Below are 23,151 nucleotides of genomic sequence, written 5' to 3'. Positions count from 1 at the left end.
TCATGCCTGGGAAATACCATGGACAGAGGAGTCTGGCAGGCTATAGTCCATGGGATTGCAAGAGTTGGACACAACTAAGTGATTAAACCACCACCACCACATACATAATCAACCAGTCTTTGGCAAAGGAGTAAAAGCAGTTTAATGGAGAAAATGTTGTCTTTTTAGCTGATACGTTTTTAATACCAAGCAAGAGGTTGGGAGTTTAGATGGAGACCATAACATAAAGTGTTACAAATATCTTGTCATGAACTCGTAACCACTGAAGTTCTGTTTGGTGTCCTAGGGGGTGTTAAGGGTCAGAAGAGGAGATACCATTCAGACCAATGATTCACGAGCTTTTTTGTCAGAGATTTATTGTATATAGTTTGTTACATATAACCTAAAAATTTTACAAAAAGCATGCTGATAATTTTTGTTCTTTTCTTCTTACACTAAAAATGCTGAGCACTTTCCACTAAATTGATTTTACTACCACTTATATTATTAAAAAATTTGAAAAATATTGATCTGGTTAAAGTGCTTTAGTTTACAGGGACGTGAGACACAGAAAAGTAATCTCATTGAATCTCAGGGTTATTCAGGTAGTTAATGGCAGAGCTATGACCAGGTTAGTGCCAGTTAGTACTTTTTCTCCAGTCATTTTCTAATCTATCACTGAGCACTTCAGAAATTATTTTATATTGCCATTAAATCTGCTTAGTGATTAAAAACAAGTTTAGTGCTAAAATATAAATGTCTAAGCTCATTTTGCAGAATCATGAGTCAACTCAAACTATGGAAGGGTCCTCAGTGATTGATTAGATAGAGCAACACATAGTCCTCAGAGTAAACTTTGCCAGTGACCGAACACATTCTTGTGTTACATGAGTACTGGCACGTGAATGTGCTGGTTTGTGTATTGTCACAGGAATCTACCTCTGTCTTCACTTGACATACTCTTGTAAGCCTTTGAACTTGATTTTATTCCTTCCCATGCTGGTAATTCCTCATTATTTCCTCTGAAACAAACAGTTTGGGGAAAATGACTCTCTTACATGTACTGATGTCCCTGTGCTCTTAGTCAAAGTCCCCCGTTAAGCGTAGACTTGGAATCCAGTTGTCCAGGTAACTGCGTAAACTTGGGCGAGGGACTTAATGTCTCTGTACCTCATTTCCTCACTTTAAAATGAAGACAGCAAAAAATAATACCTATTCATTGATGCTTTTTTTTTTAAGCTCTTTTGTTGGTGGTTTAGAATCACGTAACAATGACCGTGAGCCTAATTTGATACCTAATTCACGTGTCTATTTAGTTGCACAGGAAAAAGAAATGAAATGGTTTTTCACTAAGATGAAATATATACATTAATGTCCAGTACTTCTGAAACACTGAGAATAGCACATCCATTGTAGATTTTTTCTTTTTCTTAATCTGAGGACCATTTAAAGTTATTTTAATAGAATGCAAGCTTTAACTGTATTTCTTTAGTATTCTATAAAATTTTAATCAGATATTAAATTTTGTATATTTTTCACAGTATAGACACATCTTTTTTTCCCCCCTTTGAATCTCCAGCTTTGTTAAGGAGCAACAATTTCCTGCATTGGTAATGTTAAATGTAACTTTAGTTTTCAATTCATTGCTGCAGTTATGTTTCCAGAGCCTGCTGTAAGAGATAAACCCATTGCAAATGAAGGCAGCATTCATTTCCTTCCACCTCAGGCCACACAGAATTGATTGAGGTAATAAAATGACAGCACATTGTAATATACTGAAGGCTCTTTAATTCGAAAACCAGTTCTAGCCTGATTCAGAGCTTGTTTAAAGCTAATTTATAGCTTGCATAATTTTCAGCTGGCCGACCAAAGTAAAGGATGATATATGAAAACTGATAAAGAATTAACATATAATACATTCAGAACTGTCTTGTTAAAGTCAACCAGTATTAGAAAACACAGGTAGCAGGGGGCAGGGGAGAATAGTGGGAAAAAATCATTGGTAATCTTTTGCTTTGCGTAAGTAACATTGTTGACAACAGTTTAAATTTCCCATCATCTTATTTCAAACCTAGCTTCTTGTCCCTTTTGTGTAGAGTCAGTTCCGTCTGCATTTCTTATGTTTTAAAGTCCTTCATTTTTCATCCCATATTAAGGTCGGTGTGAGCCTGAGCACAGGTAGGCGCTGTTGTGGCTTCCAGTGTCAAGTCTACTGTATGCCGCGGTTGGCGTGCTGCTGCTAAACAGTTCTGCCTGGCAGCATTTTAACTATAGATCGTCTTTTTCAAAGGGGACGCTGAAACGAGTTAGTGCTCTTCATTTTTATTTAAGCTGAAAATTCAAGATTAGGCTTTTGCCTTTATGGACTGTTTTTGTCCCTTTATTCTAGCATATTTATTCACTTTCCACCCACAGATACTACAACTATGATAGTTTTGAAAGTGTTCTGTACTACAAATGAAGCCATGTTTTCAGAAATTTCATGTCAGCATTCACAAGTGAAAAATGAATTACATTTTCCTTTTTAATGTTTAAATATTTTACATGGTTATTATATTTTGCTTAAAAAGTGAAAGAACAGTGGAGGATAGGCATATTTTTTGCCATATTCCATTATTACAGGGTCCTGGAAAGTATTGAAAACTTTCAAAAGTGCATTTCCTGTTTTTAACCATGTGTATCACAGTTAGTTTATTGCAAATGTTTTATATATCAAAGCTAAAAAATCAATAAATATATATGTTTAGATATATGACTGAGAAGTTTTTTTTGTTTCTTCATTGAAACTTGTCTAGTTATCTAGTAAAGTGTTAAGATGAAAAGATTTTGGTTAGTCTAATTATGATGTCTATGGTAAATGGTCATAACTTTAATTACTTTTTTGAAAGTTGTAAGCATATGTACTTATTATAGACTATGATATAAAGATGAAAATAAAAATCATTCAGGGAATAACCACTCTAACATTTTGTTATTTTTTCTGTGTATTTTTTTAAGATCTTAGTATCATATGACATATGCCATACATTGTCACTGGGGGCAGTATCACTCTAAGAGGGCAAAAAATTGGTTCTTGCAGGAATGAAAAACCAAATTGATTGGTTCGTGACCCTCTGCAGCTTAACCTTTTCTGATAAAAATCTTATTTTTAGTATTTAACTTCTCTCAGGTTTTCTTGGGTATCACGAAAGTGGTATTGACATTGAGTTTATGGCAAATATGCAAAACTGTGTACATGGTCAGTGCTACAAAGCGATGACAGATAGATGAGTTTGATCAGAGGACTTTGAGTCAGTTGCTTGGGTATGTCACACAGGTAGTCTGCATGTACGTGCTGGCTGCCATTGGCTGTCTTGTGGATGTTGTTTATGCTTGATCTTCTGTGCTATTGTGTATAAATTAGGTTTTGAGAATTAATCAAAAATAGATTATATTTTATGTTCTGAGAGAATAGCATTGAAACAAGTATACTACCAAGGGTGAAACAGATCACCAGCCCAGGTTGGATGCATGAGACAGGTGCTCAGGACTGGTGCACTGGGAAAACCCAAAGGGATGGGATGGGGAGGGAGGCAGGAGGGGGATCGGGATGGGGAACACATGTAAATCCATGGCTGATTCATGTCAATGTATGGCAAAAACCACTACAATATTGTAAAGTAATTAGCCTCCAACTAATAAAAATAAATGAAAATAAATAAATAAATAAACAATAGTTTCTTGTATTAAAAAAAGATTATATTTTATTATTATTACAAAAAATTTAGCCTATCATTAATTTAGTTAGGTGCTGGGATAAGAACATTTCAACAATTTCTGAATGATTATTTAGCTGCTGGTTACCTTTTCTTATCAAGCAAAAATTTTAAATGATTTTTAAGATTTTTTTTCAGTTATTTTTGCTGGAAGTATAATAGTTTGAATGATTTGTTAGGACTTGATCTTTCATTGTTATTCTTACATGTTTATGTAAATTGTGATTTCCATACAACTTGACATAATTTGTATAAATAAGTAAATTAAAGATTCTTTAGCAAAGGTAGTTATATAGTTAAGTTATATATTGGTAACTTACACAATTTTTAACTTAAAAATTGTATTTAGTCATTCATAACCATGTATCAAAAAGTAAAGCTTTGTGTTTTCACTTTTTATATATAATATACAGCTATACATACAGTACATAAACAGATATACAGTATATCTGTGGCATTAAAATTTCATGAGATAGTTAAGAAAAAAATTGCTAAAAAGACTCAATGTGTGTGTGTTAGTCGCTGAGTCATGTCTGACTCTTTGCAACCCTGTGAACTGTAGCCTGCCAGGCTCCTCTGTCCATGGGATTCTCCAGGCAAGAATGGGTTGCCATTTCCTCCTCAAAGGGGTCTTCCGGAGCCAGGGATTGAACCTAGGTCTCCTGCATTGCAGGCAAACTCTTTACCATTGAGCCACCAGGGAAAACCCAAAATACTCACGGAGGATGCTATAAAAAATCCTGTTAAGAAACATTGACATTATTAACTTTTATCCTGCTTTTTCACTTAATATTACATAGTAAGCATTTAAAAAGTTAATTTGAAAGCAAGTTTTGTGTTCTGCACACAGAGGACATACTACTAAAGTAGTTACCTGTGTTAGCACCATGTCATTTATAGTCAAATTTTTGAGGTTTCCTTTGAAATGATAATCCATAAATGCTAATAATCCACAAACATCCATAAAGTACTAGATTAATTTGTAATTTTTGAGACAAAGAATTTTAAATATCAGTTTAGAGATTGAAATGTCAATCTCATCAAAGTTTCAGCAGGATTCCTTTGACTTTTTTTTACATGTTATTGTTCAAGATCTTTCTAATGATCTGACCTTTTAATTTACTATGATCTTTCTAGTTTACATGCATATTTTCCTTTCTCTCATGTAATTCTAGGGTGTAATTTATGTCTCTACTCATTCACAACATTAAAGTCTTTAACCTGTCCACTACCATGCTATGAGGCCTCCCAGGTAGTTCAGTGTAAAAGAATCCACCTGCCAATGCAGGAGACTCAGGAAATGCAGATTCTATCCCTGGGTCAGGATGATCCCTTGGAGGAAGAAATGGAAACCCACTCCAGTATTCTTGCCTGAAGAATCCCGTAGACAGAGGAGCCTGGCAGGCTATACTTCATAGGGTTGCAAATAGTCAAATATGACTGAGCAACTGAACATGCAGCACTGTGCTATGAGGATTCAAAAATGAATAAGACAGAATTTTTTCTCTAAGTAACCATCTAATTAGGAAAATGGGCAGGTAGATTGAAAAACTAAGCATTTACTACTCCTTTAAAATTCCCAGATAAATGATATTATATAAATATATAAGTAATCCATTATTTTATGGAGTCAAGCAAGCAAATATTTGACAGAATAAAGTATAACAATAGAAAATAATATTTTATTATATATACTGTACATACTACACTAAATATTAAAATGAATAATATTTTAATTTCTAATACCAATCTCCATTGTGTATAATGTTCTTCATTTCTATTGATAATTTTAAAAGAAAGATTGTGAGAGACAAATCCAGTATTCTCAAAGTAGGAATAGCATATTTTTTACTGTTTTCCTTCATATTTTTACAACTTGAAGACTTCTATTTTTTTAAATAGAATCTCCACTTTCATTAGGTTAACTGTCACTAAAACTTAAACTCTTTTAACTTGAACCATAAAATATAAAAACTTTTTTTTCCAAAAATTGTACTCCTTTTTTTAAGTGACTTTGGAGCTCGTGTAACAAGTGATTTGGAACCATAGTAATCCAAACAAACAGAAACATAGGGTTGTAATATTTTTCCTGCTTTTATAGTTGAGAAAAATGCTTTTAGAACAAATACTTTATTTTCTCCCCATGTGAATTTTTACAAATCTAATGAAGCCCAAAGCCTTGAAGATAGTATTACAAAAAAAACCCCCAAAAAACCTCAGGGATTAGGAATATCTGTAAAAACCTATTATTGTTTTTATATTCATAGTACTTATGTATGAGAAAAATTTTGTTTTATAGCAGAAAGATTTTTTAGATAGGTTGTTTCAGCCTCACTGGAATTAACAAAAGGAAACCATTAGTTTTGGGTTATTTAAAGCAAAATTTGTTCCTAGCAAAGAGTTGATTTATTTTAAAATTATAAGTCAATTAACAAGAAACTTAATAAGAGAAAATGTTTAAGTAATTCATGTTGAAACTTGTTATTAAAAATTGAGCATTTACCCATATTTAACCTTTTAGAGTCACTATTTATTTCAGTATACACTCATTTCTTTTGGTATTGAGGTACTTAATACTGACAGTAGTATCATTTTCACTGTATAATAATTTTATAAGTTCTGCTTTCTGAGTAACTTTACATAATGACAGAGGGGAGAACACGATCAATTTAGCCTAATTAAGTTTAACTAATTTTAGCACTCTGATGAACTTCATATTAAGAAATTAAAGACAGAGAAATCACAAGCCTTTGATTTGAAGTCAAATATAAAGGATTTTACTAAATTGTAATATATTTAAATGAAGAATGTATCTATTTTAAAGTAACTAAAATATAGGTAATTTAACATGTTAAAAGGCAAATGTTTGGAGTACACCCAAGCATTTAGCTTTGTTTTCAAAACAAATGTAAGGTAAATTACATACACTAAAATATACAGCAGGTCATTTTTTGTACCTTTTAAGGCACAAAAGTTATGGTAAATATTTCTGGAACTGATGAGAGTTGAGTAAAATATTCCATACAATATGACTTCATGTAGTATTCCTAATGATGTTTAAATGCATCATTGTAATCAGCGAGTCCATTCATTGACTACTAGATTCCTATCTGTATGGGGGGTGACCTGGCCTATGAGGACCCTACACACATTCATATCAGTTCAGTTCAGTTCAGTCGCTCAGTCATGTCCGACTCTGCAACCCCATGGACTACAGCAGGCCAGGCCTCCCTGTTCATCACCAACTCCCAGAGTCCACCCAAACTCATGTCCATTGAGTTAGTGATGCCATCCAACCATCTCATACTCTGTCGTCCCCTTCGCCTCCTGCCCTTAATCTTTCCCAGCATCAGGGTCTTTTCAAATGAGGCAAGTCTTCGCATCAGGTGGCCAAAGTGTTGGAGTTTCAGCTTCATGTCAGTCCTTCCAATGAACACCCAGGACTGATTTCCTTTAGGATGGACTGGTTGGATCTCTTTGCAGTCCAAGGGACTCTCAAGAGTCTTCTCCAACACCACAGTTCAAAAGCATCAATTCTTTGGCACTCAGCTTTGTTTATAGTCCAACTCTCAAATCCATACATGACCACTGGAAAAACCATAGCCTTGACTAGACGGATCTTTGTTGACAAAGTAATGTCTCTGCTTTTTAATATGCTATCTAGGTTGGTCATAACTTTCCTTCCAAGGAGTAAGCGTTTTTTGATTTCATGGCTGCAGTCACCATCTGCAGTGAGTTTGGAGCCCCCAAAAATAAAGTCAGCCACTGTTTCCACTGTTTCCCCATCTATTTCCCATGAAGTGATGGGGCCAGATGCCATGATCTTAGTTTTCTGAATGTTAAGCTTTAAGCCAACTTTTTCACTCTCCTCTTTCACTTACATCAAGAGGCTCTTTAGTTCTTCTTCACTTTCTGCCATAAGGGTGGTGTCATCTGCATATCTGAGATTACTGATATTTCTCCCGGCAATCTTGATTCCAGCTTGTGCTTCATCCAGCCCAGCATTTCTCATGATGTACTCTGCATATAAGTTAAATAAGCAGGGTGACAATATACAGCCTTGATGTACTCCTTTTCCTATTGGGAACCGGTCTGTTGTTCCATGTGCAGTTCTAACTGTTGCTTCGTGACCTGCATACAGGTTTCTCAAGAGGCAGGTCAGGTGGTCTGGTATTCCCATCTCTTTCAGAATTTTCCACAGTTTATTGTGATCCACACAGTCAAAGGCTTTGGGATAGTCAATAAAGCAGAAATAGATGTGTTTCTGGAACACTTTTGCTTTTTCGATGATCCAGCAGATGTTGGCAATTTGATCTCTGGTTCCTCTGCCTTTTCTAAAACCAGCTTGAACATCTGGAAGTTCATGGTTCATGTACTGTTGAAGCCTGGCTTGGAGAATTTTGAGCATTACTTTACTAGCGTGTGAGGTGAGTGTGGTAGTTTGAGCATTCTTTGGCATTTCCTTTCTTTGAGATTGAAATGAAAACTGATGTTTTCCAGTCCTGTTGCCACTGCTGAGTTTTCCAAATTTGCTGGTATATTGAGTGCAGCACTTTCACAGCATCATCTTTCAGGATTTGAAATAGCTCAACTGGAATTCCATCACCTCCACTAGCTTTGTTCATAGTGATGCTTCCTCAGGCCCACTTGACTTCACATTCCAAGATGTCTGGCTCTAGGTGAGTGATCACACCATTGTGATTAACTGAGTTGTGAAGATCTTTTTGTACAGTTCTTCTGAGTATTCTTGCCACCTCTTAATATCTTCTGCTTCTTTCAGGTCCATACCATTTCTGTCCTTTATTGAGCCCATCTTTGCGTGAAATGTTCTCTTGGTATCTCTTATTTTCTTGAAGAGATCTCTAATCTCTCCCATTCTGTTGTTTTTCTCTATTTCTTTGCATTGATTGCTAAGGAAGGCTTTTTTTATCTCTCCTTGCTATTCTTTGGAACTCTGCATTCAAATGGGAGTATCTTTCCTTTTCTCCTTTGCTTCTCTTCTTTTCACAGCTATATGTAAGGCCTCCTCAGATAGACATTTTGCTTTTTTGCATTTCTTTTTCTTGGGGATGGTCTTGATCCCTGTCTCCTGTACAGTATCACGAACCTCCATCCATAGTTCATCAGGCACTCTGTCTAGCAGATCTAGTCCCTTAATCTGTTTCTCAGTTCCACTGTATAATCGTAAGGGATACTTGATTCTAAATGTACATCAGCTTCTCATACCCCCACATGCATTCCTACAGATGTTCCCATACACAGATCCACACATAGCCCTACACACACTGCCTGCATAGCCCTTTACAAGTCTCTCACTCATGCACCCTGTACGTATGCATACACACTCTACACTAAAACAAAACTTATTTTCTTATCCTTACTATGTGTGATGTACCCTATTTTATTTTTTTCCTATTAAATTTCACTTTTAAAACTGCTCACTAAAGTCACATTTCATCTAGACTAGTGCATGCTTGCTGTTAGAGTAGATCCTGACTCCTATATTTTTGCTAGGTGTCTGTGTATATAAATACAGATACAGAAGAAAATATATATAACCTAAGAGGAAGTAATATTGGCTTACATTCATCACTTTGTGTGGATATTTTTCAAGCTTTTGTGTTGTGAGCTTTCATTGTTCAGCAATAATGAGCTATATAGATTTATAAATTTCCTTTTTTTCTTTACCGTGCAATGGACAAACTACAAGAATATTCTATGTAGAAGTTTTTAAAGAAACTAAAAGTTTAAGCAAAGAGGTTTAAATGATAGGATTTGAAAGAGGTTCATAAAATAGGATTGATATTTCTCTACTTTATGGTAAAATGAAGGACTTTGTGCTAGTAGAATAGCAGTTGGTTACTAATTTTGTCATTATCTGAAGTTGTTCCAGTTACTTACTGACCATGAGAAATGTCCAATTCCTGGGAAACACCTCTAGTATACAGTCAGTGTTGTTATATAAATGTCAAGAAGCCAATAACTGTTTTCTCTTACAATTATTATCTGGTAGTTAAACTCTTTTTTAATATGTCAATTTCTATAAAATTGGAATTGAGTAAAATATGCCTCTGTAGCATCGGTTTATAGTCAGATAGACCTGGATTTGAATATCTACTTCTCCATTTAGTAGCTTTGCTACTCTGGGGCAAATTCCTTAAGCCTTTTGAGTTTGTATTTCCTCTTCAGTAAAGGTAATACTGTGTAGGCAAGTTCTGAAGATCAGAGAATAATATTCATATAGGTGTGTAGAATGCCTAGCATAACTGTTGTTGTTTAGTCGCTAATTTGTGTATGACTCTTTGCAACCCCCTGGAGTGTAGCCTGCCAGGCTCCTCTGTCCGTGGAATTTCCCAGGCAAGAACACTGGAGTGGATTTCCATTTCCTCTCGAGGGGATCTTACTGACCCAGGGATCAAACCCACATCTCCTGCATTGGCAGGCAGATTTTTTACCACTGAGCCACCAGTGAAGCCTGCCTAACATAATTACTGGCCCATTAAATATAAATGGTAACACATACCTTCGTGATTATTATTATAGCTACTAATACCATTGTTAATCTCATTTTTTTTTTTTTACAGTTTTGTGAGCAGAACAAAATTATTCTGTTGCATGCATATTTGATTTTTGATAACCCAGAGGATAAGAGATATCAAACAACTTTGAATAGGTCTTTATATGATAGTTGTCAAAAAAGACAGAGAAAAATAGAATCATATTAATTTGGTTATAGGTTTGCAGCCTGTGGTTTCTAGATTTATATGGAATCATATATGGAAATAGTATTTCAGTTTTTCAACAGAGGTTTTTATGAATACTATTTTTTAGTGTTTCAATTTTTAATTCAGGCTCTTAGTGTTGAATTTCATATGATATAGAATTTTGCTAATAAAAGAGGTCAGTAAATACTGAAATGTGTTCAGATTTACCTAAACAAGTAATAACTGGCTTTGAAATTTAGTTTGTTAGAATTACAAAGTATTTACCCAGGGAGAGAATTGGTTTCCCAAGGTTACTTGAGGAAAACACCAGATTTCCCTTGAGTGTTATTCATAATAGTTTGCTTCTCATTCATTTAAAATAATGGAATCTTAGAATTTAAACCTAGAAGTGACTTTATGAAGTTATAGGTTAACTGGTAAATTCTTAGATATCTTTTCCCTTAAGGCTATCACTAGTTAAGAAATCTGGAGTTCCAAGAGGTTTGTGAATGAATTGTGGAAGACTTATGATAAGTATCAATAAGGATTTTGATCTTCTGGCTTCAGATCCTTTGGTTTTCTCATATATAGTGCCAGTGTCCAGTTTGTTTACCTACATTCATGGTAAATGTCTTATGGTGCTATGTAATTCCCAAGTACTATATAATTTCCATGATTATCTAATTGAGCTTATTTTTTGGAATATGTACATAAGATAAAAATATTTTCTTACCATTTTAAAATAAAGTAAGTTATGTAAAAATTTCCCATGCATTGTGTTATATAACGGGTCTGAATTTTATCAAGAGTGTAATCTGATACATGGTTCTCCCAGGAAGTTTAATCTAGGTACAGGTTTTATTCTTCAAAATTACCAGCTTCATTTTGTATCACTGTAGTATGTGATTCTCTGATTATAGTTATTTTTTGTTACTTTTTTTTTTTTAAGTTAGTTTGAGATTATTTCTAACACTCTTAGGTGGCACTAGTGGTAAAGAACCCGCCTGCCAGTGCAGGAGACTCAAAAAACTTGGCTTCAATGGCTGGGTTGCCATGATCCCCTGGAGGAGGAATAGCAACCCACTTCAGTATTCTTGCCTGGAGAATCCCATGGACAGAGGAGCCTGATGCGTTAGTCCGAGTTCACAAAGACTCGAACATGGCTGAGCACCCAAACATAAACATAAGTTTTTATGCTTATGTCACTTTATCAATGATATTGCTGTTTCTGTGTGGTACTTCCTTCTCCTTTCCATGTAGTCTCCTCAGAGTTAAAACTACTGCTTCATGAAAGAAAAAAGTACTCAACGTATTTTCTTCAAATTATCAGACTAGGAGAATTATTTGTCTGACAATTTTTGGTGGTTATCATTTGAGTATCGAGATATCAGAAACAGCAAAGTAAATGAATAATTTGCTTATAGCTTCACTGTTTATTTTTACATTAGGGTTTCTTAAACTTTTTTTATTTTGATGTAGGTGGGGATTGTCTTGCATACACAGATGCTCAAGTAAAGCAGGGTTTTATTGAATTTTCTCCAAAGTATGCTATGGAGAACAATGTTAAATTTATTATCAGTACAGAATCATGAACCACAAACACGCTATCCCAAACACACAGAACTGGAGATTTTTTATTTTCTCAGTAACTTTATGTATCCTCAGATTTAAAGCTGGTAGAAATACTTAATGCCCCTTTCTGTTCAAATAGTGATACAAATAGCAATTATTCACTGCTCTATAATGAATCATTTTTATCTACATCTGTGTCTGTTCCATTTATATAGAATAAATATTTATGTTTGCTCATTTTTCTCAAGTAAGAGATACAGATAAAATAGGTTTGAAGTATCAGCTATAATTCATTCTTGAAAAGAAAGTCCTTAAACTGATATTGTATGGAAGAGAAAACCATCTCAATCATTTTAGCAGCAAGCTTATAATCAAGATAACATCAGCATTTTCCTTCTTGAAAATGTAGCTTCTATATATTAAAGTAAGGAAGCAATATTTTATTAAAAATAGTATTAGAAGCTCAACCTTTCCTCACAAACCTTAAAGAAGATCCTGTTATGATAGGGGAAAAAATAATAGTAAGATTTTGTTTTAGTCACATGCTCACTATACAAGATCATCAAAAAACTCCTAAAATTTGAAAACAGCAACAACAAAAAAGTGAATAAACAAGAGTGAAAAAAACAGTTCTTATGTTAATAGTTCATATTTTTCTATTTGGAGTTCTCAAAGCCAAATTATTATCCTACATAAATATACAGTGATAACACAGTATTAATAACTTAATGGGTAGTTGACTAATGTCAAAAAAGTTATGTTTGAAAAATCTAAAATTTTCTTTTCTGCTTATGCACACGATGTAGCCCTGTAATTTAGTACTATTTGCATATTTTTGTAATTAAATATTTTTCTAGGAGAGGAACAAGCTATATAACTCTTGATCTGCATTCTAAAAATTAGAAATTAAAAGGTATATGTTAGGAAATATTTGACATGCTTTGTGAGTTCAGCAATTTCTTGACTTTGACTTGATATTGCCTTTTCCTAATGAAAAACACAATTGTATTGAACTACGGTCTATATGCTCAAATATGTCCTTAGATCATGTTTTGAAGATGGTATGGTACAGTGAAAGTGAAGGTGAAGTAACTCAGTTGTGTCCGACTCTTTGCTACCCCCGTGGACAGTAACCTACCACGCTCTTCCGTTCATGGGATTTTCCAGGCAAGAATACTGGAGTGGGTTGTCATTTCCTTCTCCAGAGGATCTTCCTGACCCAGGGATCGAACCTGGGTCTCCCGCATTGTAGGCAGACGCTTTACCATCTGAGCCACCCGGGAAGTCCCTTTGAAGATGGTGTGCTACAGTAATTTATAAATTAAATATATAAATTTCATTTAGCATAAATGTATTCTATAAGTAACTATGTAACATCAATTTAGTTTAACTACTACTTTTTTCATACTGCATCTCTGTTGTGTAAGGAATTAAGCGACCAGTTACTTTAGGAGCTGCATTTTAAGTATATTAATTATTTTGTTCCCATATGCAAGTAATATATGTTCATTATAGATAATTTGAAAAATGCAGAGAAATGGATAAAGAAAACAAAATTCATACCATATTTCCCAAGGATTATCATTGTTGGCATATTGGTGTATTTCTTTCTAGAGTTTTTCTTGCCTTCATTTTACAAATATTTACTAACCCTGTTGTAAAGTGTAGGGCCCATAATAGTTGCTAGGAGCATCCATGAAAGGACATAACCCCTGCCATCTTGATACTTATAGTTTAAAAGAGAATATAGACAAATGAAATGAAAACTTTGGAAAAAGTTTTGAAAGAACTCAGTGTGTTGGTCACTTCAGTCGTGTCTGGCTCTTTGCAACCACGTGGATTGTAACTCACCAGGCTCCTCTGTCCATGAAATTCTCCAGGCAGAAATACTGGAGTGGGTAGCCATTCCCTTCTCCAAGTGATCTTCCTGATCCAGGGATCAAACCCAGGTCTCCTGCTTTCTAGTATTATTTTAGCATATTTCACTGGAAAATATAGACTTAAGACAGTATGTTTATGACATAATTTCTAGTGCTTTACAGTCAAAATGTGAGAATTCCTCTAAGAAGAACTGTCACAAATGAACTTATTTACAAAGCAAAAATAAACTCACAGACTTTGAGAATGAACTTGTGGTTGCCAGGGGAAAAGATGGGAAGAAGGGATAGTTAGGAAGTTTGGGATCAACTTCTATACACTGCAGTATTTAAAATGGATAACCAACAAGGTCCTACTGTTTAGCACTGGGAACTCTGCTCAGTGTTATGTGGCAGCCTGGATGGGAGGGAAGTTTGGGGGAGAGTGGATACATATAGATGTATGACTGAGTTTCTCTGCTGTCCACCTGAAACTATCACAATATTGTTAATCAGCTACACCCCAATACAAAATAAAATGTTTTTTAAAATATGAGAATTCCTATAATAGAATATTTATTTATATGTTACAGAATTGTATTTTGAAAGCAAGTAATTTTTGTGTGATATAAGACTTTGAAACTAATACCAGAGGAATATGAGATAGAAAATAACTCCTTCAAAAAGAATCTTTTCATTTCCTTTGACATATTTTAACATTTCCCAATCAAGATTGCCAGGAAAAATATCAATAACCTCAGATATGCAAATGACACCACACTTATGGCAGAAAGTGAAGAGCCGAGCCTCTTGATGAAAGGGGAAGAGGAGAGTGAAAAAGTTGGCTTAAAACTCAACATTCAGAAAACTAAGATCATGGCGTCTGGTCTCATCACTTCATGACAAGTAGATGGGGAAACAATGAAAACAGTGACAGACTTTATTATGGGGGTCTCCAAGATCACTGCAGATGGTGACTGCACCCATGAAGTTAAAAACGCTTGATCCTTGGAAGAAAAGCTATGACCAACGTAGACAGCATATTAAAAAGCAGAGACATTACTTTGCCAACAGATCCGTTTAGTAGGCTATGGTTTTTCCAGTAGTCATGTATGGATGTGAGAGTTGGACTATATATATATAAGAAAGCTGAGCACCGAAAAATTGATGCTTTTGAACTGTGGTGTTGGAGAAGACACTTGAGAGTCCCTTGGACTGCAAGGAGATCCAACCAGTCCATCCTAAAGGAAAACAGTCCTGAATATTCATTGGAAGGGCTGATGTTGAAGCTGAAACTCCAATAGTTTGGCCACCCGATGTGAAGAACTGACTCATTGGAAAAGACTCTGATGCTGGGAAAGATTGAAGGCAGGAAGAGAAGGGTACGGCAGAGGATGAGATGGTTGGATGGTATCACCGACTCGATGGACATGAGTTTGAACAAGCTCAGGGAGTTGGTGATGGACAGGGAAGCCTGGCATGCTGCAGTCCATGGGGTTGCAACAGTTGGACACAACTGAGCAACTGAACTGAACTGATGACCCGCAGAGTCCCCTAGTTTTCATGCTACATGAATGGCAGCTCCTTCTCAATTTTCTTGGCTGAGCACCCCACCTGTGCCCAGTTTTATTCCATGGCTTAGTCTATAGGGCCCTTTCCTTCCTATGTGCCATTCCCTTGGTGAGTGCATATAGTCTTGTCTAAGTTGGAGACTTCCAGATTTCTCATACTAGCCCTGAACTCTTCCCTCAAGATCTAAATTCATGTATCCTGATGTTTGCCTGACATTCCCATTGGACAGCTAAAGATTGTCTCAAGTTTAATGTTGCTGAAATAGAATTTTTTTTTTCTAGATCCTTCACTCCCATAATAGCTTACTTGTCTCTTACTCTTTCCCACCTCACTACTACCATTTTTGTGTGCCCCAAACAGGAATCAGTTCTAATTACTCTCTTTTGTTTATTCCTCACTTTCTCCCTCATAGCCTGTCCTGACTCAGGCCATGTCATACATCTTTCCATTCCCACCACTACTACGGTGCTCCAGGCCACCATCATTTCTGATTTATACTGTTGCAGTTGTCTTCTGCCTTATTTTTCTATTTCCAGTCTTACCTATAACCCCTATCCTTCTTTCTCTATACAGCAACCAAAATAACCTTAAAGCTCAAAATCAAATTATATCACTAGTATTAAATCCTTCAGTGGCTTCTCACTGTAGTGGAATCAGCCTAGCATTGCATCTCCTGCCACATACCCTGGTGGTCATACCTGCTGAGCTCATTTCTACTGGTGGACCCTTGCTCTTGTTCCCTACGCCTGTGCTTTCTCTTTTCACAGGTCAGTACCTGACTGGTGTCCCAGCCTGGATACTGCCTCTACAGTAACGTCCAAGGAACGTTTCTAGGGACACCTGTGCTCCCACAAATTGTACTGTTTTCCTTTGTTTTTTCTACTACATCAAAACGTGAAATTATCTGTTAACAGTTTATTCTGTTTTCTGTTGAAATATAAGATCTATGAGGACAAAGACATATTGTTATTTGCCATTTGTTTCTCCACTTTCTAGAAAGGAACCTGGCAGATAGTGAATAGACCTTTACATATTTGCAGGTTAATAAACAAGTAGAAAACACTTCTATATTACAAGTTTAAGTAATTCTTAACATTTCAATTACCATCAGCATTGAAATATTAAAATTCTAGTTAGAAAAGGAAGCAAAACTGTTCATTTTTATTCTGGTAAAAAGAAAAAGCACTTTCTCCAACCAACTTTCTCAACTTTCGAACCCGATTTTTGGAAATGTATTTTAACTTCTTTAATAATAATTGCTGGCTTTGTTTTGAGCACCTACTATGTTAACACATTTTATTAGTAAATGTAAACATTTTATTAGTATAATTTGCATGCATAATCATACCTCTAATCCCCAAAGCCTGTTTTTTCAGGTTAGGTTCTGTTTTTTTTTACATTTTACATGTAAGGAAACTGAGACTGAGAGATCATGTGTTTTTCCCAAGTTCACACCAATAGTAGGTGTCAAAGCAGGACTGGGATAGTTTTGTCTGAAGCCAGAGGTATATACATTGTCCACTGTGCTCATGTAGATGCTTTGGATAAGAACACACAATTATTTTACAGTATAAGATCACATTGATTCTTAGAATACCTAGGTACACACAACCTCACCAACATTTTTTGTCTTGCTTTTAGGCATGCTGTATTTTTGCCAGCATTTAATTTAAAATCATACTGATTCACTGTGGTCAGTACTGGTTCATCATGACAAACAGTTCCAGACAGCAGCTTAGGAGAGCTGAATTCTGATTCCAGCTCTACTATTTAGTAGCTGTGGGATCCTGGGGAGGTCAGTTATGTGCTCTAAGAATGGCTTCTCTATCAGCAAAGTGAATAGAATGGATCAAACGATCCATCCTCTAAGTAAAATACCTTCCCTTCTGTCTCTAAAATTTTATGGCTCTTTATAGAGAAGAGTGGTCTGGAAAACCAATGAAATCTATTTAACTTAGCATCTGACTTATGTATTTAATGTGAATTGCTTATTTTAATATATTGATTTGCTCTTCTTAGAAATACACATAGCAGGCAGTATTCTTGCTTTAATCAGTCTTAAAATTTAGAGAGGTAATTAGAGGAATATGGATACAGAATATAATAGTTATCTTAAATAATTATATTGTTTTATTCTGTTACCTACCATTGATCTTCCTCATAAACAGAGGTGCTCATTGAATTCTCTGTCTGTTTATGTGTTTCAATTGATTCTCTTGATATTTCTGGGTATAAACAAATAGAGGTGGTTTTATTTCCTCTTACAATTTTATACTTCATGTCATTCTCTTCTAATTCTGTTGACCAGTATCTCCAAACAAGATTAAATAATAGTGGTATATTTGTCACCACCTTAACTTTGTTGGATTCTTTCTAGTTTGTAATGCTAGTTTTGGAGCTGAAAACATGTATGTTATTTTAAGAAAGTATAACAAATAAATAAGTAAAATATAGTGTTGAAAATAACCTGGAAGTTATAGAAGTTTAATATGATGCCACTCATATAAAATATATGAAAGCATGCCAAGGAGTGATGTCCAGTTCAGCATATCGGTCACGTCTCGTAAAAAGGAAGGAAGAGGAATGGATTGGGGAAGAAATATCCAGGGGGTTTCAATAAGTGCTGTAAGTTATAGCTATGATTATTGCTATGTTTGCAATATTTTATAAACAAAATAATTTGACTTTCTGAAGAAACATAGAGGTGTCTGTTGACAAGGAATAGAGAAGGTAGGAAGCATAAGTTGAACTCAGTTTTACAGTTCAAGTGCATAAGTTTCCTTAAAGGGGATCAGGTGTTTGTTCTCCTCTCTACCCTGAACATGTGCACAGCGTGTGGTAGGTATTCACTAAATAATTTTTTATTGAAAAACTAGAGGAAAGAAAGAGAGGAGGACGTTTTTCATTAGTTTTCCCTATTCCTTCTTTTTCCTCATTCTTTTATTGTTCATGCACACTAAGTCACTTTAGTCACATCTGACTCCTTTACGACCCTATGGACAGTAACCCACCATGCCTTCCTCCACGAGATCTTCCTGACCCAGAGATGAACCAGAGTCTCATATCTCCTGCATTGGCAGACAGACAGGTTCTTTGCCACTAGTGCCTACACATCATTAATTTTTTTTAAGCAAATCTTAGTTTAAATAAAGATGTAGATTTATTTTGTATATTAGAAGCCCACTTTTTCTTCTGAAAGAAAATGTGACCAAGTTTTCCATATAACTTTCCAGAAAGCAGCATATTATTTCATATTTATTGACCTGCTTGTGATGTATAAAATACATAATCAAATTATGGGGTATACTACTTGTGTGCTGAGTCCTAACAATGATTGATGCTAGGCTACATTCAGAGGAGGCAAAATGGTATCACAGTTTCCAGTGCCTGCTGTTGCTCAGTTATATTCTGCTTTGTCATTCTTTTGAAACTGGATATATCGTATATCAACAAAACATTTCAAACTGTGGTGAAATTCAGAGTATACAGCTTATTTTTTAGTTTTAAAAGAAAATTGGAATTAAAAGGTCACATTCTGTTTATGTATTTTCCGTCTATGATAAAATGCATGATAGTATCTTTAAAAGTTAAGTAAAATCATCCTTTTAAAATGCTTTCATAATTCAATGGAGAACTAGAGATTTGTTTCCTGGGTAAGTGTTGAACACTTGTATTATGAAAATTAGCACTTTCAAAATGTTTAATGAATTTGATTGAGCAATGTGGCTATGAGATCATTAACTTTTATGTTACAAAGTTATTTTATATTTAAATTTATAGCTTAATTTTCCTTAACTGTTGCATTTTGTCAGTTTTATATTCAATTTAATATTATACCAGGATTTTCTTTTGAGACCCTTCAATTTGAACTCTCAACATTTCCAAAAACTTCCAAGAGTCCTTTACGGACCTACCTCTGTAAAGGCTTGTGATCCTTTTTCTTAAAAATAGAGACTATTTTTTCTTTCTCAGAAAGTAGGCCTTTGTGTTGATATCTGTCAAAGAATTGAGAAAGCCATGGACCTTGATAATAAATCTTCTTTACACAGGCTTATTTGAAGACAAAAGGGCAGCCATCCCAAGGTAATGGCAGAATTTTATGTTTCTCAGAAACTCTTCCTTGCAACATTTTCCCAATACCCCTTTTTGTTCTCAACCATTTCTATATCCTCATAAGATTTAGGAAATGTAACAAAACAAATCCTAATATTGTCAGAATGCTTGAAAGAATGAAAAGGCAAAGTGGTATGTTTATCAGGATTTCTATAAATAATCTTCAAGGTGCACAATCGCTAAATTGTTTTGGATTTACAAATTGCTTTTCAGTCATTTCTGCAAGACAGATTTAAGATCTTTTTGTATGACTGAGCAATCAATGCAGTCAGTATCTGTTGGGCAAAAAATGAATTATTGATATTTTGGAAAAATAAGTGAGGTTTAAATTTACTGATCATGAGCAATTCTACTTGTCTGGAATACTGGAAGGAGAATTCTTTGGATTCGTCTGAGTTTGTCCAGGTCCTCTTACACTTTTACCCAGGATAATTCTTTAATGTCTTTAATTCTCAATTTTCTGGATGGGAAATGGGAATGATAATACTTAACATTGCCTGGCACTTGGGAGTATTAGATACAGTGTATGTGAGTACTCTGTATTTAATAAATACTGAAAAAGCCAAAACTACTATTTGTTTCCTATACAGCTATATAGTAGAGTAGTTATTCATACAGTAAAGAAATATTGAGACTGTGATATGATAGAAATGACACTAGCTTCTGAGGGTTCTGTGGTTAGCAAAACAGAGAAAATCTGCTATCATGGAGATTACACTCTGGTGAGGGAAGACAGATAATATATAAAATAAGCAAGTAAATGGTTATTTCATTGTGATAAATGTTATGAAGAACAGTCTGGTTGGTGGAGGAAAGGCCGGTTCCATGTGCATGATGTCAGAGAACTCACTAAGACTATAACAAAACAAAACAACTTAGGCATGCAAAGTTAAAGGCAGAGAGAACAGCTAGTGCTATTTGTTCAGGAATCAAAAGAAAGACCAGCATGTTTGGAACTGGTTAATAAGCAAGTTGGAGAACTGTTGAAGATGAAGCCAGAAAAGTGGGAGGGACCAGATTTAATAGGATTTTACAGGCCATGGCAGGAGTTTAGATTAATCTGCTCTAAATACAGCACTCCTGGAGGGTTTCAAGCAAAGGTGGGATGTGATATCCTCTGTGCCTTACAAAAATTGCTGCCTGTTATGTGGAGAATCGGTTGTACAACAGTAAAATGGAAGCAGTTGATTAGGAAGGCATTAGAGTAATCATGGCAGGAAATATGGAATGGAAATACTGAAATGGTATTATCTGTGGTAATAGCGACAACAGGAGTTGGCACTGGAGTATAAGAGAAAGAAAAGAATCAAAGAATGACTCCTAGAGTTTGCATTTGAGCAACTGAATAAATTATAGACCAGGAGAGGTATAAGGCTTTTGAGGGAGGTTGATAGTGCTTGGGGAAAGGCAATCAAGTTTGGCTTTGTACCTGGTCTGTTTGAAGTGCTTACTTTAAAGTTCAGTGAAGACATCGAGTAGCAGTGGACATATGACCTTAAAACATGTAATATATGCCAGGCTGAAGATATAAACTGGAGAGTCAACATAAAATAGATGGCATTTGAGGCCCTTTAGAGCCATCTCCAGATAAGAGTAACAGAGTTCTAAAAACATTGATAAAAGGAAGTTAATCAAAATGGATTAAAGATCTAAATGTAAGACCAGAAACTATAAAACTCCTAGAGGAGAACATAGGCAAAACACTCTCCGACATGAATCACAGCAGGATCCTCTATGACCCACCTCCCAGAATATTGGAAATAAAAGCAAAAATAAACAAATGGGACCTAATGAAACTTAAAAGCTTTTGCACAACAAAGGAAACTATAAGCAAGATGAAAAGACAGCCCTCAGATTGGGAGAAAATAATAGCAAATGAAGCAACAGACAAAGGATTAATCTCAAAAATATACAAGCAACTCCTGCAGCTCAATTCCAGAAAAATAAAGGACCCAATCAAAAAATGAGCCAAAGAACTAAACAGACATTTCTCCAAAGAAGACATACAGATGGCTAACAAACACATGAAAAGATGCTCAACATCACTCATTATCAGAGAAATGCAAATCAAAACCACAATGAGGTACCATTACACGCCAGTCAGGATGGCTGCTATCCAAAAGTCTACAAGCAATAAATGCTGGAGAGGGTGTGGAGAAAAGGGAACCCTCTTACACTGTTGGTGGGAATGCAAACTAGTACAGCCGCTATGGAGAACAGTGTGGAGATTTCTTAAAAAGCTGGAAATAGAACTGCCATATGACCCAGCAATCCCACTTCTGGGCATACACACCGAGGAAACCAGATCTGAAAGATACACGTGCACCCCAGTGTTCATCACAGCACTGTTTATAATAGCCAGGACATGGAAGCAACCTAGATGCCCATCAGCAGACGAATGGATAAGGAAGCTGGGGTACATATACACCATGGAATATTACTCAGCCATTAAAAAGAATTCATTTGAATCAGTTCTAATGAGATGGATGAAACTGGAGCCCATTATACAGAGTTAAGTAAGCCAGAAAGATAAAGACCAATACAGTATACTAACACATATATATGGAATTTAGAAAGATGGTAATGATAACCCTATATGCAAAACAGAAAAAGAGACACAGATGTACAGAACAGACTTGTGGACTCTGTGGGAGAAGGCGAGGGTGGGATGTTTCAAGAGAACAGCATCAAAACATGTATATTATCTAGGGTGAAACAGATCACCAGCCCAGGTTGGATGCATGAGACAAGTGCTCGGGCCTGGTGCACTGGGAAGACCCAGAGGAATCGGGTGGAGAGGGAGGCGGGAGGGGGAATCGGGATGGGGAATACATGTAAATCCATGGCTGATTCATGTCAATGTATGACAAAAACCACTGCAATGATGTAAAGTAATTAGCCTCCAACTAATAAAAATAAATGAAAAAAAAAATAAAATTTTTGCACTTTGGCACAAAAAAAAAAGGAAGTTAAAAGAAATAAAAGATACGGAGAAAATTCAGAGAACTAAGAGAAGAAAATTAACAAAGATGCCAGTGTTATATTGGTAAGGATGCTTTAACTGCAAGTAATATAAAATGTAACTTTTTAATATTTCATACCTGGTATTGATATATTCAGAATTAAGACTATTAGATGGTTGTATGGTTAATTAATCTAAGATGTTTCTTTGTCTTCTGATGTTACCTGTGTGTGGACTTTAGGTTTACCTCTCCATCTTATCTTCCAGGTCTGAATGTATTTGTCATTTTCAGGATAGGGACAAGCTTCTCTGAAACTTTTAGGTTGTTCATGTAAAACGCTCATAGCATTGTACTTTCATTGAATATGTCTTAATTGCAATTATAGTTGCTTAAGTAATCATTATTGTGGGTAGAGATTAAAAGCTTCATAAGGCTCAGAATCTGCCTTATATATCAGTTTTGGGTTTTTTCTTTTTAGCACCCATCACAATAACTGACACACGGTTGATAATCAGGGGTAAATCTATAAATGGCTTTTGTAGCTCTCTGAATGATCTTTTCAAATAGTTTTTCAAATGTCATTTTATCAAATATTTTTTCTAATGTTTTATAGTGTTGATCATGGAATATTGAGAAA

The 23,151-nt window shown here is 35.3% G+C and overlaps 1 protein-coding gene and 1 non-coding gene across 5 annotated transcripts in view; one reads left to right on the top strand and one right to left on the bottom strand.

The window, feature by feature from the left end:
- Window positions 1-23,151, top strand: part of PHF14 (PHD finger protein 14) — a 211,420-nt gene that overhangs the window by 171,570 nt on the left and 16,699 nt on the right. The window contains exon 18 of one of the 4 annotated variants that reach the window (XM_070470980.1): window positions 16,206-17,904. The exons of the other annotated variants lie outside the window; for them this stretch is intronic. Coding sequence (XP_070327081.1) covers window positions 16,206-16,217 — 12 coding nt within the window. The 3' untranslated portion in view covers window positions 16,218-17,904. Of the gene's footprint in view, window positions 1-16,205; window positions 17,905-23,151 lie in introns of those variants that run through there. 4 annotated transcript variants of the gene reach the window in all.
- Window positions 13,222-13,293, bottom strand: TRNAC-ACA (transfer RNA cysteine (anticodon ACA)). Its single transcript has one exon. It is a non-coding gene; the product is annotated as a tRNA-Cys (tRNA).

Source organism: Odocoileus virginianus, chromosome 1 (genome assembly GCF_023699985.2).
Source record: "Odocoileus virginianus isolate 20LAN1187 ecotype Illinois chromosome 1, Ovbor_1.2, whole genome shotgun sequence".
Taxonomy (NCBI): domain Eukaryota; kingdom Metazoa; phylum Chordata; class Mammalia; order Artiodactyla; family Cervidae; genus Odocoileus; species Odocoileus virginianus.
This window is presented reverse-complemented; position numbering and strand designations above follow the sequence as displayed.